We start from the raw sequence: 20425 nt of genomic DNA on the forward strand, positions 1-20425 counted from the left end.
ACATTTTCTAAAACTTTTCGCATAAAAGTTTAAAAATATTGTGAAAAAATATAGTTCTAGTTCGTTCCTCTTTTCAACTACTGCATTTTTCAATTAGTTATACCAGATGGTGAAGCTATCCAATAATAGGTAGAAATAGTGTTCATTTTATAAGCCACCCATTGCCATAAGAGGGCATAAATATCCTCAAACAAAAAACGTTTGACGAATATGTATTTTGTGTCTTATATCATGTATATTTATTTTTGTTATAATACAACACGACGACACACACAAGACGAAGGTTATTGTAAATTGAATAGTAAATATTGAAATGAAAATTCATAAAGATTCAAAAATCATGTTTTTTTATGTATTTAAAATAATTAAATTGGAATCAAATCGAACTTAGGTAGATAAAAAAGAAAAACACCTTTCTTTAGGTAGGTAAATAGCCGAAAAATGATTTTTTCCGGGTTTTTTTGTTACTATTCAGAAATGTTTCCATAGACTGATCGATACCAAAATATTCCAAGCGAAAAAAAACATATAATTAAATCCTAATAGGTGTAGTTTGTGTTGAACTTTCTCTTGATTCTGATGTCCTTTCAATCGTTCAAAGGTTAACTGGAAGTGATAAGTTTGCCTTTGTACATCTGTTTCTCTTGTTACTTGTTATTTTCATGTTTTATGTACAATAGAGACTAAAATACAATACAATATCGATGTTGTGCATAAATAAGCTAGAACTTGAAAATGTAGTTTCTGAATTCTAGAAATCTATTGCAGGCATTGCTCAAGGTTCAAAGCATTGCTCGGGGGCTGGAAATTTGCGCTAGACCGAATTCAATTATAGTCTGGAAACTAAGACGTTTGCGGATGGTCGAGACGTGACTAGGAGAGTAGCGTTACGCAACTGCACTGAATCTTAAATCAGTATTGGGAGTAAATGTAAATTGAAGAGTAACTAAGGGAGATGACGAAAATTCTGTCAGAGTTTATATAAAATTCAGTCTCATCTTCAATTAAAATGAAATGCCTACTTTTAAAATAGTACCTACCGTTAAATTTTGTCAAGATTAAAGCATTGAAAATGCACCGGAAATATTGGAGCCACAACATTAAACTTAAAGTTAGTTTTGATGTAAAATAAGATATTGTTAGTCCGTACCGCTACCTCAAAATATAAGCTTTAATAAATATAGCATGGTGCACGGTTGTGTTGCTCTGAAGTGCTCTGAAGTTGAACTCTGGTTGAGTTCGAAACGCGTCAGTGTAGTGTGGTGGTAGTGATAGATTAGAGGGTTAGTGTGATTTGTGGAGATGAAAAAACTGCGCGAACACACATTTCTTGCATAAACGTAGCTATCACAAGGTCGCGGGTGAGCAAAGTAATTGCTTTAGTTCGTGGATGGGCTTTCGTATTCATCGAGGACGGTCAGCGTCTGCGTTTAAACAAAAGTTGTATAGCTTCTATTAAAAACCTAATCCAGATCTCAATTATTTAAAATATAAAGCCTATAAACTTTCATCATATAAAACAAATCACTTTCACTGCATACATTATGTATGAAGCAAAAATGCAAATATTCGCAGCTGACCGCCTGCCCTCCTTGCCGGTAGTTAATTATCAGATAAATTACCAACTGCGAAGCGGTGAGTAATGTGTTTGTCCACAAGTGCTAATTAAGCCTTGTGATGGACGCTGGTTGAATTTTAAACTGAGTAAGGTTTCGCTGTGAATTGTTGAGATAACGGCTCTAACTGTAGAAGTGTTGCTTTTATCACATCATGTTCAAATAAGTTAATATTTGCTTCCATATTTATCTTATAAAACACTGGACTGATTTTAATGCGGTTCCTACATTGTATTATTTTTTACAGCGCGTCATACAGAGCAAAGGAAAATTGATCTTGGGGTGACGAACCTTTTTTTTACTCCGACTGTACTTTGTACATACAAGGTACATATCAGAGTTAGGTATACAATAGGGTACGTACCAGGTGCGCGGGCCACATGCATGTGTCGGGCCCGGGCGCTCGCGGCGCATCACCGCACGCGCAGCGCCGCTGTTACACTCGCACCCTGCAACAAAACACTTCGTTTAAAACAATTAATCTGTCATCTCCCAGGATAACAGGATCAAAGGAATTTGGGCACAAATTTGTGCCTCTGGGAGAGGACAGGTTAAGCACGTTCCATGCGGTTGTAATCCAGCGTTTCGACTAATCGGGTCCACCAACGAGATGGATGGATGACCTGGTTAAATACTGTATAGATTCAGGCGTTACTTTGCGGAGGTCCATGTTAAAATAAATGGAATATCTGTCTTGATTCTCCACCAAGTAGTGAGGCCAAGTCGTGCGAAACAGCTGCCTACGTTTGAGTTGGAAAAAATGTTTTTTCATGCAATTTAACCCGAGAATAGAAGCGAAAAATTGTCCGTGATCTTGTTTATGGTCGTGGTGGTGGTGGTTCCCTTGGTAGTGGGTTCAGTTACGTTTGCGTTGGTTATTTATGTTTTTTATGCGGAGGGAAGGCATTTTTTCCAACTCAAACGTAGCTCTTTCGCACGACTAGGCCTCACTACTTGGCGGAGGAGCAAGACAGATATTCCATTTATTTTGACGTGGTTAAAGTCGCTGGTTGCAACCGATGCAACTGGAGGGCGATAGGGGAGGCCAATGTCCAACAGTGGACGTCCTACAGCTGATATGATGATGATGATGATGATGTCTAGGTAATATGAATTTAGTAACGAATTTAGAAAACTCAAGAGTCGGCGAGCCGGGCTTTGAATCCTCGATCCTCTAATTGAGAATCCATAGGCCAAACTACTAAACCACCACAGCTGTTACACAATAACTTTCGCATCTAATAATTAAGATAGATTTCATACACCTACCTACTGAATTCGATTAAAAATAAACACTCTTTAAATTTGACTTTTTTCTTCGTTCAAAGTAGTGTTAATCGTAGCTGGAAAACAAATCCACACAGGAAAACCACAGCGTATTTTCTTTCAAATTACGTTTTTCCTTAAGAGAAAACTTGCAAGGAATAAAGAACTTAAAATTGTTTCGGAGACCGGTGATTTCCGAGTTGTTCCTTGTTGTAGCCCTATTGTAGAACTGTAATCGCTTTTATTACTGCTTTGATTTTTGAGCTTAGAACGCGAAAAAAAAATGAACAAACCGTGGAACAAACAGTAATAGCATCTTCAAAAACTCGGTCCCTTTGTACACGTCCTTAAGAGCGCGTCGAGCTTTTAGCGCATTTATTGCATAAATTTACTCACTTTCTGTATCATAAAGTAGTGTAACTAGTAAAGCTTTAGTTTTGAAAATCATAATATCATATTTGAGGATTTACTCTATTAATAATACACTGTAGAAACACGATGACCCCAAAGTCTTCTTTAAAAAACCAAATAAACCCTTATTACCATTACCTACAACATACTGGTCATTTCTTTCTATCACGAGGTTTAAGGTGAAAGCAGAAAGAGATGATGAATGCGATCGCAAGTGCTACAGCGTTAGACCATACGGCCAGTGGTTCCGTCAAACGATAGCGTTAACGATAGCAATATCAGTTACCCGGGCACGTCGAAAAGTGAATTTACACGACCCTTCTGACCCGATACTTCGCTAACAAGTTTTTCCATTTTCATGACAGAAGAACTTCGTCGAGCACATTATAAACTTCGGTATAGATCCAGAGGTTACGAGTTACTAATCTTTTCGGAGTTGAGACTCTATTATCTTTTACTTCGGTAACGGCAGACATTTTGTTCCAGTTTGAAGAGGGATTTATAAATGCTTACCAAGTTGGGATTTCCCATCTTAAACTTAATTCACGCACATCCACTTGCTATTTGGGTTCAAGTTTGCGAAAATAAATAATATAAAAGTCTCATTTCGCTGCTTATATACAAAAGGGCCATTTAAAATGCGATTATTGCGATAAAAGAACTTTTTTTTTATTTGTGTCCCTTTTTAACCCCCGACGCAAAAAGAGGGGTGTTATAAGTTTGACCGCTATGTGTGTCTGTCTGTGTGTCTACTAATACTTTAAAAAATACAACATATGTACTTATGTTTCCTGTTAACCTTAGCGGTCCCCCGACACCGACGACGCTTAGATAAAAAAATATTACTAGATACTTATACTAAATTAACTTAGGCTAATTTTGCGGGAAATCAGCATAGTCCCCGCGGGATAGGGATAAGCGAATTCTTCGCAGATGAAGTCGCGGGCAACAGCTAGGTAGTTCATAATTATTTTTTACTTTTTACTTGTCTTTTTTAACGGCGTTTTTTTTTCGGGTTTTTTATTTTTATTTTTGCTGGCGTTTTTTTTTGTCGGGGTTTTTTTCTATATAAGCAGCGATTTGTACTAGATTGAATACAGTCATTATTGAGGGTAATTTTCCTACTGCCTGTACCACAAAAGTTACAAGTGCTAAAATTTTACAAAATTATTATGTTTCTCAATAAAATATTTTTTTTTTTAGAATTGTACAGTCACCAGTACCAATACTTGACACAACAAGCGTGCATAAATATCTGATACGACTCTATTTCTAGGGCCGGAAGGACGTGTCAAAAAATTTTTACGCTCCGCTGTGGCAGATATTAGGTACTGCTGGTGACTGTAACACTTGTAGTTTTTGTGATACGAGGGCCTAGGCTTTTTATTTTGATCCATCCTGTTTAAAGGACAAAATTAAACAGGTGTCCTGTCCATGAGCGGCGGTGATTGCTGATCAGGTGACCCATATGCTCATTTGCCCCATCTTTAAATAAAAAAACCGGCCAAGAGCGTGGCGGACACGCCCGAAATAGGGTTCCGAAGCCATTACGAAAACATTAAGTAATATTTTTCTAAGGATTTCGTATTTTATACGGAATCTTCCAAGTTTAGGTATATTTTATACCTTAGGCTGCTATTTACTCATCATCATCATCATCATCCCAGCCTATATACGTCCCACTGCAGGGCACAGGCCTCCCCTCATAATGAGAGGGCTTGGGCAGTAGTTCCCACGCGGGCCCATTGCGGATTGGGAACTTCACACACACCATTGAATTGCTTCGCAGGTTTGTGCAGGTTTCCTCACGATGTTTTCCTTCACCGCAAAGCTCGTGGTAAATTTCAAATGTAATTCCGCACATGAATTTCGAAAAACTCAGAGCACTTGAGCTATTTACTCATAAACTACTAATAATTCTCAAGCAAACTTAGCCGTTATAGTTTTCCTTGAAAGTTTTTTCAAATTTTTCCACTCACCGGTTTAGATTTTAGAGGAGGGGGGAGGCTCGATTTTTATGAAAATTTGCACTTTAAAGTTGAATATTTCGCAAACAAATCACTGAATCGAAAAACCGTCTTAGCAACCCCCTAATTTTAAAAGACCTATCCAACGATATCCCACACTATAGGGTTGGATTAGGAAAAATAAATCACCCTCACTTTACGTGTATGGAAGGTACCCTAAAAAAAAATATTTTTGAATTTTTAATTATACCATTTGGTCGGCATAGTTTATTTATATATCCGTGCAAAATTACAGCTTTCTAGCATTGATAGTCCCTGAGCAAAGCCGCGGACGGATAGACAGACAGACAGACAGACATAGCGAAACTATAAGGGTTCCATTTTTGCCATTTTGGCTCCGGAACCTTAAAAAGGACTATTTATAGTTGCGATAGATTACAAAATGCAATGCAGTTGGTGACACACTTGACGCGTTTGGCCAGGAGCCATGATAAGTTGTTTATCCCTCCACAGAAGCAAAAGTACGGGATAAAACTAGTACAGAATGCATAGGCTTCCACCGCAAAGTCCAGTAAAACTAGTGTATTGTTTATCAGCTCCGGCAATTAGCCGTCGATAAAAATCTACGATTACAGTTGCGCGCGCGCAAGTTTCAATTATTCTATCTGGTACAGAGTGCGGCGCGCTTAGATAACTGTACGTGACACTCATTAATACGAGCGCCGGCAGGGCTGGCGAGGGCTTTTAAAAATAAAAAAAAAATAGTGTCAAAATAAATAATGTTTAAGAAAAATAATGAAGCCATGGTGGCCTAGTGGTTTGACCTATCGCCTCTCAAGCAGAGTTTTGTGGGTCCAAACCCCGGCTCGCACCTTAGAGTTTTTCGAAATTCATGTGCGAAATTACATTTGAAATTTACCACGAACTTTACGGTGAAGGAAAACATCGTGAGGAAACCTGCACACAGCTGTGAAGTAATTTCATGGTATGTGTGGACTTCCCAATACGCACTGGGCCCGCGTGGGAACTACGGCCCAAGCCCTCTAATTCTGAGAGGAGGCCTGTGCCCAGCAGTGGGATGTAAATAGGCTGGGATAATCAAAAAAAATAATGGTCAAAAATACATAATGGTCAATATGACATAGTTCTTGGTGAAACTTGACAAACTTTTATGATCGTGCAATTTACTAATTCATTTTGGTTAGGCTAAGTTTATTTTAGAACAATCTTGTAAAGATGTTGATTTCTAAATAAATTGCATTATTCCAAATGATTATTATGTATTTAACCTATTATTCTAATATATATTATTTGTGTAAGAAATACCCTTAATTTATTTGTTTGTTACCTACTAACATTTGATTAGTAGTATATGGTTACACTAGGATAGATCATATTCGGAGCTAAATATTGAAACTAAAAGCAATAAACAAATATAAAACAATTTATAAATTTAAAAAATTACAACATACTAATTGTTGAAAAATCTTAAGTAAAACACATGATAGAGTGTTATTAATTATTTTTACATCGCCATCCCTAGGTAAACGTCAATTAAAAAAAAACTAAATATTTAATCGAAATCTGAATGGTTGGTAACCCTGCGCACACGTCATGCCGTCTGCAGCACTTTGTACGATGTGCTCGGTTAGCTTTTTGTCTGCGTGTTTTGTAAATACGGTATTAAATAAGCGATTTCGGTCATTGCTGGCGAGTAAGGAGAACGGCAAATCTTTAAAAATAGTCGCACGTTCAGGTGCGAAAAAACTGATCTTAACAAATACTTAAGTAGGTAATAGTAGGTAACCACGTCAGGTTGCAAGAGAAAGTTCTCGCGATAATCCCGAGCTAAAATAAACCAAACAAAACCGCGTTCTCAAAAGAACATCGCCCGAAAACCAATTAACATCAGATCAAAGATGAAAATCCACTTAGCGCAAAAGAAACGTTCGATTCATGCAAGAAATTCACAAAGAGAGAGTAAAATTTCATTAACCCGCGTTTCAAATGCTTCGTGAAATACCACCGTTCTGGCCAAATGGGTGGAAAGAGACAAAAAAGAAAATAATCGCTCTTTCACTGGCCGAGACAATACGTGGGGCCACTTTAGAATAATAAGCGCGATTTGCGGTGTGCAAATTATGCTAGTTTTCAAGAGCCGCGGACCCACTGCCGGCACGAACGGCAAACAAAATTCCTCTAATGCTGTTTGCATTATACGCATGATCGCTTTACGCATTTTAGTGGACATTATTCTCGCAGATAGGAACAAGTTATTTAGGTGTAGTATGCAGATTTACTATTACAATATGAAGATAAAGCTGTTTTAATGTGAGTGAAGTTGGCACCGCCATTTTGGAAATTCGAAAATCAAATGGTTGTGCTAGGTTGTGCTAGGGTTGTGCTAGCTTGTGCTGTTATCCATTTTTGAAAATTCCAGTTAACGGAAAAAATATTTCAAAAAAACGTTTTTTTGGGCTAGCACCGCCACTTTGTCCAAATAAAAAAAAAAAGTTTTGCTAGGTTGTGCTAGACTTGTGCTAGCTTGTGCTGTTATCAGTTTTTCGATATCGCTTATAGTTTCGTTAAAAAACGAAAAACAAAAAAACGTCTCAGCACCGCCATTTTGAAAAATCGAAAAAAAATATACTCTGCTAGTTTGTGCTAGACTTGTGCTCACTTGTGCCGAAAACTGTTTTTCGATAGCATCAATAGTTTCAGAGATAATTGCAAATAAAAAAAAAATCTCAGCACCGCCATTTTGGAAAATCAATTTTTTCAACGTTGTGCCAGTTTGTACTTAGGTAGTACTAACTTGTGCCGCAATCCGTTTTTTGATATATCTTTAAATTTTTCAGAAAATCGCAAATCAAAAAAGGTAAGAAGCGACATATTTTTGAAAATTTTGAAAAAAATAAAATCGCTATATATTGTTCTTAAGTTGTGCTCACACGTGCTACACACCATATTCTGATATGACACACAGATTTTTTTTAAACACAAATCAAAATGTAGACGAGAGTCTATGTCATAAAATGGACTCGGTGTCAAAAATTTCAAAAAATTACATATATGCTAGGTTGTGCTAGGGTTGTGCTAGCTTGTGCTGTTATCCATTTTTGAAAATTCCAGTTAACGGAAAAAATATTTCAAAAAAACGTTTTTTTGGGCTAGCACCGCCACTTTGTCCAAATTTAAAAAAAAAGTTTTGCTAGGTTGTGCTAGACTTGTGCTAGCTTGTGCTGTTATCAGTTTTTCGATATCGCTTATAGTTTCGTTAAAAAACGAAAAACAAAAAAACGTCTTAGCACCGCCATTTTGAAAAATCGAAAAAAAAATATAATCTGCTAGTTTGAGCTAGACTTGTGCTCACTTGTGCCGAAAACTGTTTTTCGATAGCATCAATAGTTTCAGAGATAATTGCAAATAAAAAAAAATCTCAGCACCGCCATTTTGGAAAATCAATTTTTTCAACATTGTGCCAGTTTATGCTTAGGTAGTACTGACTTGTGCTGCAATCCGTTTTTTGATATCTCTTTAAATTTTTCAGAAAATCGCAAATCAAAAAGGTAGGAAGCGACAAATTTTTGAAAATTTTGAAAACAAATAACGCTATGCAGACTGAGTCTTCTATAAAAAATCGCTAAATGTTAATAATTAATCTATGCATAATTAATTCTTACACGCGTATGTACCTACTGACGAAAAGTTTAAAAATCGAAAATATTTTTTTTATGCAACGCGGAGCAAACAAACCCCAAATGTTTATTAGACAATTTATATCCTGAACTATAATCCTATTGATTCGAATAATAAAATAGCGAGTTTTAAATTTTTAGTTGGTTCGATTCCCGGGTGAGATAAGGGATGTTAAGACGATTTTTTGAATGCAGTTTTGTTCAATTTTAAAAATAAAGGAATGTTTCCTTTCAGTACAATTAGCTAACTAAAGGATTTAATTTAAGGTAGTTGCCGTCCAGGGTCCATTGATTCTTTCCACCCTATTTATTGTGCTCGCACGTGTCGTGCTGGACACCATATTTTTGTAAAACACAAATCATAATGTAAACGAGAGTATATGTCATGAAATAGCAATTATAATACAGGATGGCCAAGTGGTTAGAGAACCTGACTAGGAAGCTTGAGATCCCGGGTTCGATTCCCGGCCGGGACTGTCATTTGTATGAATAATACGAATGTTTGTTCTCGGGTCTTGGATGTTTAATATGTATTTAAGTATGTATTTACTAGCTTTGGCCCGCGGCTTCGCCCGCGTGGAATTCGGTTATCGGGCGCTGTTCCCTCGGGAACTCGGCATTTTTCCGGAATAAAAAGTAACCTATGTCACTCTCTGACCGCATAAACTATCTCTATGCCAAAAATCATGTCGATCCGTCGCTCCGTTTTGACGTGAAAGACGGACAAACATACACAGAAACATACAACAGGAAACTACAGTTACATATGTTGTATTTTTTTTACGTATTAACCTTAGCGGTCCCCCAACACCGACGACGCTTAGATAAAAAAATATTACTAGGTACTTATACTAAATTAACTCAGGCCGATTTTGCGGGAAATCAGCATAGGCCCCGCGGGATAGGGATAAACGAATTCTTTGCAGATGAAGTCGCGGGCAACAGCTAGGTAGTACATAATTATTTTAAAATTTTTAGTCATCTTTTTGGCGGCTTTTTTTTGCGGGCGTTTTTTTGTGTCGGGGGTTTTTTTTAATTTTGTTTTTTTATTTCATGTTTTTTAACTTTGGCACTTATAATATTTTTTAAAAAGTGTACTAGTGTGTTGGATATACTGGCTGCAGCATCAGCTCATAGTGTTGCCACCACTGCATTGTATGTAGAATCAATTACTGATCAAAACGAATCCAAACACGACACATGTGCTATTATTTTTTCAAGAGTATACTGGTGTGCTGGATATCCTTGCTGCAGCATCAGCTTGTCGTGTTGCCACCACTGCATGGTATGTAGAATCAATTACTGATTAAAACGAATCCAAACATGACATATGTGCTATTATTTTTTATAGAGTGTACCTACTAGTGTGCTGGATATCCTGGCTGCAGCATCAGCTCATCCTGTTGCCGCCATTGCATTGTATGTAGAATCAAATACTGATCGAAACGATTCCAAACACGATATATCTGCTATGGTTTTATCAAGAGTGTACCTACTAGTGTTCTGGATATCCTGGCTGCACCATCAGGCCGAGGATTCCATAATCTTGCATAGTTATAAAGCATACATGGGTGTTTCAAATTTTATGTCCCAAATATGTTTGAAAGTAAAGTAAATACCTATTTATGCGTATAACATTCCTACCCCAGCGAACAAAAGAGCTGATGATCTTGAAACGGCGGAACCGATTTTAATAAAATATATCTAAGAACCATCGCTAAAAAACCTGCTTTTAAATAGATAAAACCGCATTCAAATCGGCCCTCCTTTATAAGAGCTACGGTGCCACAGACAGACACACATAGCGGTCAAACTTATAACACCCCTCTTTTTGCGTCGGAGGTTAAAAACTACGTATGTGCTAAGTTTTGCTAAGCTTGTGCTAGCTTATGCTTAAAATCATATTTCAATATTTTTATTCACTACTTACAAAAACATGTTCAAAAAAACTCTGTACAGCCATTTTTGTTTTTTTATCAACTTTGTGCCAGTTTGTGCTCAACTAGTACTGGGTTGTGCCGCAACCCGTTTTTTTATTATCCTTATATTTTTTTGTGAAAATCGCAAATCAAAAAAAGTACTATTTTATTGAAAACTAGCTTTTGCCCGCGGCTTCGCTCGCGTTAAATTTGGGGTAACAATTAACATACATTTACTTTCTGCGAGTATTACATGGAAATATAAATACAGTAAGACGTTGTTTTAGACAGATGGTGCACATTTTGGAATTCAAAAATCAACCTACATACGTAATTAATCATTCATAATTCGTACCAACTCTGAAACCCTGTTTCGCTGAAACGTTAAAGACGTTAAAGTACTACGCGTTTCTTTTGCCGGCGACTTCCTACACGATATAGGATATAGGATTGTATCTCGAGAAATTGTAAAGTCCCCGCGGGACATGAATTACTGTTATTATCTATTTTAATATTCTTAATTGTTGATGAGAGACATATTGTAGCTTTCCATTATTAAAAGAATTTTGAAAATCTGCCCCGAAATTGAATTCCTTTCTTTCTTTCTATTTATTTTTATTCTGCGGAAATTTTGCATAAAAAAAGAAGTCTGTCCATGAGGGATATTGTAGCTTTCTATTGGTAATAGAATTATTTAAATCAGCTCAGTAGTTTCAGAGATTACCCCCAACAAACAAAGAAACAAACAAAGTTAAGATATTTTCCTATTCCATGGGATTTTCTAAAAATCTTTCCCTAGTGCACCTCTATATTACTTTAGGTCCATATAAGCCAATTTCAAGTCTCTAGCACCAGTAGTTTTGGCTATGCGTTGTCTGTCAGTCAGCCAGTCATGGTACTGTTCCGGTAGAGTTAGATATAGAATTATAAATAAATCAACCCTGAAATTGAATTCACTTTTTGCTATCCCGCGGAAGTTTTACCTTTTCCCGGAGAAAAGTAGCGTATGCCAATCAGGGATAATGTAGCTCCCAATTGGTAAAATATATTTTTAAATCAACCCCAATGATGAATTTACTTAAGTATTTCGATCTTGCGGGAATTTTGCATTTTTCTGTAGAAAAGCAGCCTATGCCAATCAGAGATACTGCAGATTACTATTACTTAGTGAAATAATTTTTAAAATCAGCTCCGAATTTGGATTGTCTTACTTACTTCTATGTACCTATCCCTATACCGTGGGAATATCGGGTCAAAAAGTCGCTTATGTGTTATTCCAGACGTCCAGCTACCTACATACCAAATTTCATGACTCTAAGCCCAGCGGTTGTTATTTCGAGATTTTATCCCTAGGTATCCCGTGGGAATATCGGGTCAAAAAGTCACTTATGTGTTATTCCAGACATCCAGCTACTTACATACCAAATTTCATGACTCTAAGCCCAGCGGTTATTATTTCAAAATGTTATCCCTATCCCGTGGGAATATCGGGATAAAAAGTAGCTTATGTCTTATTCCAGAGGTCCAGCTACCTACATACCAAATTTCATGGCTCTAAGTCCAGTGGTTGTTATTTCTTGATTTTATCCCTAGGTATCCCGTGGGAATATCGGGTCAAAAAGTCGCCTATGTGTTATTCCAGACGCCCAACTACCTACATACCAAATTTCATGACCCTAAGCCCAGCGGTTATTATTTCAAGATTTTATCCCTATCCCGTGGGAATATCGGGATAAAAAGTATCCTATGTTTTAATCCAGGTTATTAACTAACTTTTCGCTAAATTTCATCCAAATCCGTCTAGCCGTTTCAGCGTGAAAAAGTAACAAACATACTCACTCACTCACTCACTCACAAACTTCCACATTTATAATATACGTAGGATTTAATAAAAACGGCAGATTGGGCTAAAGTTTTGCTCGCGTTTGCTGCAAACTGGTAGCAGTTAGATTGTGCAAAGGTCGCAGTTCTAACCTAACCTACTTTTCTGGTAGGAGTTCGATTCTGCGGGAGTCGCAGTTCTATTCTAACCTAATACAAACTACTTTTCTAGTAGGAGTTAGATTCGGGTATGGTCGCAGTTCTAATCTAACCTATTTTATTTATATATTATATAATTATCGCAGCTCTAACCTAACCTATTTTTCTGGTAGCAAATAAAAGGCTAGTAATATATAAGTGTTTGTTAAAAAAAAATACGGTCTTCTTTGTTGACTGGACATTACGTTGACTCTACTTGGATTGTCACCCAAACTACATTTGCGTACCAATTTCAAGTCGATACCATTAACCGTTGAAGAGTTCCGTCCTGCGGTGACGATACTGGCCGGACCACCAAAATTTAACTAGCAGATGAGGTAATGTATTGTCACGGGACGTACATAATAATGCCTTATAACTAATAAGTATGCCACATTTTAAGTCCGCTCCGCTCCGATTAGGCCTCAGCGAGCGCCCGCTGACTAAAAGGCCTGGCTCTACCATGAGTACCATGACACACTTATTTGTGGCAACGCTATAGTAAGTTACTACAATCTAGCAATATTTTTTTAAGGTTTGTTATGTAAATGGTGAATAGTCATATTGTTAATAATACTACTACTATTGTTGTTGGTTGAGGTTGCCTGGAAAAGATCGCTCTTGAGCGACTAGGTCGCCTATTGCTTACATTGTAATTTTTCTCTATGTATTTCTGTATTGCTTACCTACTATTTTAGGTATAGGTGCAATAAAGAGTCATTGTATTTTTAACCCCCGACGCAAAAAGAGGGGTGTTATAAGTTTGACCGCTATGTGTGTCTGTCTGTGTGTCTGTCTGCGTGTCTGTCTGTGTGTCTGTCTGCGTGTCTGTCTGTGTGTCTGTCTGCGTGTCTGTCTGCGTGTCTGTCTGTGTGTCTGTCTGCGTGTCTGTCTGTGTGTCTGTCTGTGTGTCTGTCTGCGTGTCTGTCTGTGTGTCTGTCTGCGTGTCTGTCTGTGTGTCTGTCTGCGTGTCTGTCTGCGTGTCTGTCTGTGTGTCTGTCTGTGTGTCTGTCTGCGTGTCTGTCTGTGTGTCTGTCTGCGTGTCTGTCTGTGTGTCTGTCTGTGTGTCTGTCTGTGTGTCTGTCTGTGTGTCTGTCTGCGTGTCTGTCTGTGTGTCTGTCTGCGTGTCTGTCTGTGTGTCTGTCTGTGTGTCTGTCTGTGTGTCTGTCTGTGTGTCTGTCTGTGTGTCTGTCTGCGTGTCTGTCTGTGTGTCTGTCTGCGTGTCTGTCTGTGTGTCTGTCTGTGTGTCTGTCTGCGTGTCTGTCTGTGTGTCTGTCTGCGTGTCTGTCTGTGTGTCTGTCTGCGTGTCTGTCTGCGTGTCTGTCTGTGTGTCTGTCTGTGTGTCTGTCTGCGTGTCTGTCTGTGTGTCTGTCTGCGTGTCTGTCTGTGTGTCTGTCTGCGTGTCTGTCTGTGTGTCTGTCTGTGTGTCTGTCTGTGTGTCTGTCTGTGTGTCTGTCTGTGTGTCTGTCTGCGTGTCTGTCTGTGTGTCTGTCTGTGTGTCTGTCGTGCTGTCTGTGTCTGTCTGTGTGTCTGTCTGCGTGTCTGTCTGTGTGTCTGTCTGCGTGTCTGTCTGCGTGTCTGTCTGTGTGTCTGTCTGTGTGTCTGTCTGCGTGTCTGTCTGTGTGTCTGTCTGCGTGTCTGTCTGTGTGTCTGTCTGTGTGTCTGTCTGTGTGTCTGTCTGTGTGTCTGTCTGTGTGTCTGTCTGTGTGTCTGTCTGTGTGTCTGTCTGCGTGTCTGTCTGCGTGTCTGTCTGCGTGTCTGTCTGTGTGTCTGTCTGCGTGTCTGTCTGCGTGTCTGTCTGCGTGTCTGTCTGCGTGTCTGTCTGCGTGTCTGTCTGTGTGTCTGTCTGTGTGTCTGTGTGTCTGTCTGTCTGCGTGTCTGTCTGTGTGTCTGTCTGTGTGTCTGTCTGCGTGTCTGTCTGTCTGTGTGTCTGTCTGTGTGTCTGTCTGTCTGTGTGTCTGTCTGTGTGTCTGTCTGCGTGTCTGTCTGTGTGTCTGTCTGTGTGTCTGTCTGCGTGTCTGTCTGTGTGTCTGTCTGTGTGTCTGTCTGTGTGTCTGTCTGTGTGTCTGTCTGTGTGTCTGTCTGCGTGTCTGTCTGTGTGTCTGTCTGTTGTCTGTCTGTGTGTCTGTCTGTGTGTCTGTCTGCGTGTCTGTCTGTGTGTCTGTCTGTGTGTCTGTCTGTGTGTCTGTCTGTGTGTCTGTCTGTGTGTCTGTCTGCGTGTCTGTCTGTGTGTCTGTCTGCGTGTCTGTCTGTGTGTCTGTCTGCGTGTCTGTCTGTGTGTCTGTCTGTGTGTCTGTCTGTGTGTCTGTCTGTGTGTCTGTCTGCGTGTCTGTCTGCGTGTCTGTCTGCGTGTCTGTCTGCGTGTCTGTCTGCGTGTGTCTGTCTGTCTGTGTCTGTCTGTGTGTCTGTCTGTGTGTCTGTCTGCGTGTCTGTCTGTGTGTCTGTCTGCGTGTCTGTCTGTGTGTCTGTCTGTGTGTCTGTCTGTGTGTCTGTCTGCGTGTCTGTCTGTGTGTCTGTCTGCGTGTCTGTCTGTGTGTCTGTCTGTGTGTCTGTCTGCGTGTCTGTCTGTGTGTCTGTCTGTGTGTCTGTCTGTGTGTCTGTCTGTGTGTCTGTCTGTGTGTCTGTCTGCGTGTCTGTCTGTGTGTCTGTCTGTGTGTCTGTCTGTGTGTCTGTCTGCGTGTCTGTCTGCGTGTCTGTCTGTGTGTCTGTCTGTGTGTCTGTCTGTGTGTCTGTCTGCGTGTCTGTCTGCGTGTCTGTCTGCGTGTCTGTCTGTGTGTCTGTCTGCGTGTCTGTCTGCGTGTCTGTCTGCGTGTCTGTCTGTGTGTCTGTCTGTGTGTCTGTCTGCGTGTCTGTCTGTGTGTCTGTCTGCGTGTCTGTCTGTGTGTCTGTCTGCGTGTCTGTCTGTGTGTCTGTCTGTGTGTCTGTCTGCGTGTCTGTCTGTGTGTCTGTCTGCGTGTCTGTCTGTGTGTCTGTCTGCGTGTCTGTCTGCGTGTCTGTCTGTGTGTCTGTCTGTGTGTCTGTCTGTGTGTCTGTCTGTGTGTCTGTCTGCGTGTCTGTCTGTGTGTCTGTCTGCGTGTCTGTCTGTGTGTCTGTCTGTGTGTCTGTCTGTGTGTCTGTCTGTGTGTCTGTCTGCGTGTCTGTCTGTGTGTCTGTCTGCGTGTCTGTCTGTGTGTCTGTCTGTGTGTCTGTCTGCGTGTCTGTCTGTGTGTCTGTCTGCGTGTCTGTCTGTGTGTCTGTCTGTGTGTCTGTCTGCGTGTCTGTCTGTGTGTCTGTCTGTGTGTCTGTCTGCGTGTCTGTCTGTGTGTCTGTCTGCGTGTCTGTCTGTGTGTCTGTCTGTGTGTCTGTCTGCGTGTCTGTCTGTGTGTCTGTCTGTGTGTCTGTCTGTGTGTCTGTCTGTGTGTCTGTCTGTGTGTCTGTCTGCGTGTCTGTCTGTGTGTCTGTCTGTGTGTCTGTCTGTGTGTCTGTCTGTGTGTCTGTCTGCGTGTCTGTCTGTGTGTCTGTCTGTGTGTCTGTCTGTGTGTCTGTCTGTGTGTCTGTCTGCGTGTCTGTCTGCGTGTCTGTCTGCGTGTCTGTCTGTGTGTCTGTCTGCGTGTCTGTCTGCGTGTCTGTCTGCGTGTCTGTCTGCGTGTCTGTCTGCGTGTCTGTCTGCGTGTCTGTCTGTGTGTCTGTCTGTGTGTCTGTCTGCGTGTCTGTCTGTGTGTCTGTCTGCGTGTCTGTCTGTGTGTCTGTCTGCGTGTCTGTCTGCGTGTCTGTCTGCGTGTCTGTCTGCGTGTCTGTCTGCGTGTCTGTCTGTGTGTCTGTCTGTGTGTCTGTCTGTGTGTCTGTCTGTGTGTCTGTCTGTGTGTCTGTCTGTGTGTCTGTCTGCGTGTCTGTCTGTGTGTCTGTCTGTGTGTCTGTCTGCGTGTCTGTCTGTGTGTCTGTCTGTGTGTCACCGTAGCTTTTAAACGGGTGGACCGATTTGAATGCGGTTTTTTTATTTTTAAGCAGGTTTTCTAGCGATGGTTGTTAGACATGTTTTATCAAAATCGGTTCAGCCGTTTCAAGATCATCAGTTCTTTTGTTCGCTGCGGTAGGAATCTTAGACGCATAACGGGTATTTACTTTACTTCCAAACATATTTGGGACCTAAAATTTGAAATACCCATATATGCTATATAACTATGCAAGATTATGGAATTCTCGGCCTGATGCTGCAGCCAGGATATCCAGAATGCTAGTAGGTAAACTCTTGATAAAATCATAGCAGATATATCGTGTTTGGATTCGTTTCGATCAGTATTTGATTCTACATACAATGCAATGGTGGCAACAGGATGAGCTGATGCTGCAGCCAGGACATCCAGCACACTAGTACACTCTATTAAAAATAGTAGCACATATGTCGTGTTTGGATTCTTTTTGATCAGTATTTGATTCTACATACAATGCAGTGGTGGCAACAGGACGAGCTGATGCTGCAGCCAGGATATCCAGTATACCAGTATACTCTTGGAAAAATAATAGCAGATATGTTGTGTTTGATTCCTTTTGATCAGTATTTGATACTACATACAAAGCAATGGTGGCAACAAGATGAGCTGATACTGTAGCCAGGATATCCAACACACTAGTACACTTTTAAAAATAATATACCTACCAAAGTTTAAAAAACATGAAATAAAAAAACTTAAATTTAAAATTAAAAAAACCCCCGACTTAAAAAAACGCCGCCAAAAAAGACAACTAAAAAGTAAAAAATAATTATGCATACTTATATTTCTAGGTACTCATACTAAATTAACTTAGGATAACTTTGCGGGAAATCAGCATAGTCCCCGCGGGATAGGGATAAACGAATTCTTCGCAGATGAAGTCGCGGGCAACAGCTTGGTAGTGCATAATTATTTTTTACTTTTTAGTTGTCTTCTTTGGCGGCGTTTTTTTGTCGGCGTTTTTTTTCGGGCGTTTTTTTAAGTCGGGGGTTTTTTAAATTTTAAATTTATTGTTTCATAATCATTGTACCCGTAACTTCCCTAGATACCCTGACTAGGGTTGTAAGTGATCAATAACTCCCAAAATATTTAGGCGCACGCGAAGCGAACGAGGGTGCTTATTAGATTTATCGCGCCAAACCGTCTTTTGTTTTTAGGGTTCCGTACCCAAAGGGTGCCAACGGGACCCTATTACTGAGACTCCGCTGTCTGTCTGTCTGTCTATCTGTCCGTCTGTCATAGGGCTCTATCTCTGAAGCCGTAAAAGTTAGACACTTGAAATTTTCACAGATTATGTATTACTATGGCCGCTATAACAACAAATACTAAAAATAAAGTAAAGTTACAAATTAAAGGGGGTCGTCATACAAGAAACGTGTTTTTTTCAGCGTTTTTTGGTTGCTAGACGTTATTAGCCACTACGTGACTAGCTATTTCGGTTGAATATTTACCTTTTAAGTTTGCGATTTTGATGTTTTATAAAAGCTTCGATAATATTATATATTTTTATTCGTTTTTGAGCAAAATTAATAAAGCAATTTATGAACCATAAACCTCAATGAAGCCAACTTTGATAAAGCGCTCGCCAAATTCACACCGTATAATCACTATGTTTACTTATTGTTTTTTACACTAAAAAAATCATACTAAGTATTTAACACTATTTACAAGGTTTATAATACAGTTTCAAATTTATTATTCACACTAGTCGAGCTTATTATTATTTAATTACACAACATACGAAGTCCGCCGAATTTCCCGCGAATGAACAGAGTTGACAGATTTAATTTTTTTGATCCGCGCGCGGCGCTTTTGGGGCAATGGATTCAGTAGCAAACAGCCAGAACCAAAGAGGATGAGAATTCAAATTGTTTTTTATTCGAAATACTTGCACAAGTGCTTACGGCGATATTTTTAAGAAGCTTTTCTTTAGCTTGCCCTGTTTGATTATTTATTTATTTATTGTTTGTTTGGGTCAAATCTTAGAAGCTAAATTTGACCCACTTCCAGTGGTCCGATCGACTTGAAATTTGGCATAATTATGTAAATTTGGTGACAATACAATAATCTGGTAGTGACATCTTGGTGGTCCTGCCAGGATCGTCTCTGCAGGAGGGAACTTCTCAATTGTTAATAGTACTGACTTGAAATTTGGTACAGATATGTAGTTTAGACGACAATGCAAGTACAGTCAACAAAAAGTACATTCGGCAAAAAAAGCTTGTATTAAAAATGAAATTTTTAACAAAAACTTATTACAAGCATTATAATTATTTGCAGTGTAGGGAATGTGACTATGTTTGCTCGGGTGGAATCTTTCAACTCAAATTTGAAGTGGATATCTTCAACCGATTGAGCTGAAATTTTAAACGCATGTTGAATCCGATGACAATGCAATATTATTATAACATGGAGTTGATCTGATGATAAAGCTAGCGAGTGACCATAGGAACACTGTGATAAACGACACGACCGCATCCAGTTTGGACTCGTTTGTCGTCTAGACGAGTAGGTACTTTGGTAACCAGGGGCATAAAGTACAGTCAGCAAAAAAAAACTTATATTAGAAGAAGTTTAAGAAAAACTTTTACTGAACTGTTTACGGAACCCTTCATGTACGAGTCCGACTCGCACTTGACCATTTTTTTTATTTAAATGGCCTCGCACATGGCTTTGGCACATTCAGCCAGCACTGGCCAGCAGCATTATGTTAGCATGGAGGTTTGGAGGTAAGTATTACGCATTACAATCTCCTTGTTTACCAGTTCGTAAATACAAAGAAGCACCATTCTATTTTTAACCCCCGACGAAAAAGAGGGGTGTTATAAGTTTGACCGCTATGTGTGTGTGTCTGTGTGTCTGTCTGTGGCACCGTAGCGCTTAAACGGGTGGACCGATTTGAATGCGGTTTTTTTTATTTGAAAGCTGGTTTTCTAGCGATGGATCTTAGACATGATTTATCAAAATCGGTTCAGCCATTTCAAGATCATCAGCTCTTTTGTTCGCTGCGGTAGGAATCTTAGACGCATAATGGATATTTACTTTACTTTCAAAACATATTGGGACCTAAAATTTGAAAACACCATGAATACAATATAGCTATGCAAGATTATAGAGTTCTCGGCCTGATGCTGCAGCCAGGATATCCAGAACACTAGTAGGTACACTCTAATAAAACTATAGCACAATATATCGTGTTTGGTTCGGTTTTGATCAGTATTTGATTCTACAAACAATGCAACGGTGGCAACAGGATGAGCTGATGCTGCAGCCAGGATTATCCAGCACACTAGTAACTCTATAAAAAATAATAGCACATATTTCGTGTTTGGAATCGTTTTTGATCAGTAATTGATTTTACATACAATGGCAGTGGTGGCAACACGACGAGCTGATGCTACAGCCAGGATATCCAGCACACCAGTATACTCTTGAAAAAATTAATAGCAGATATGTAGTGTTTGATTCCTTTTGATCAGTATTTGATTTACATACAATGCAATGGTGGCAACAAGATGAGCTGATGCTGCAGCCAGGATATCCAACACACTAGTACAT

At 39.5% G+C, this 20425-nt stretch overlaps 1 protein-coding gene across 1 annotated transcript in view; it reads right to left on the bottom strand.

The window, feature by feature from the left end:
- Positions 1 to 20425, bottom strand: part of LOC141436199 (uncharacterized) — a 256690-nt gene that overhangs the window by 214209 nt on the left and 22056 nt on the right. The window contains exon 2 of the mRNA XM_074099086.1: positions 1981 to 2065. Coding sequence (XP_073955187.1) covers positions 1981 to 2002 — 22 coding nt within the window. The 5' untranslated portion in view covers positions 2003 to 2065. The remainder of the gene's footprint in view (positions 1 to 1980; positions 2066 to 20425) is intronic.

The sequence above is a fragment of the Choristoneura fumiferana genome, chromosome 16 (genome assembly GCF_025370935.1).
Source record: "Choristoneura fumiferana chromosome 16, NRCan_CFum_1, whole genome shotgun sequence".
Taxonomy (NCBI): Eukaryota; Metazoa; Arthropoda; class Insecta; order Lepidoptera; family Tortricidae; genus Choristoneura; species Choristoneura fumiferana.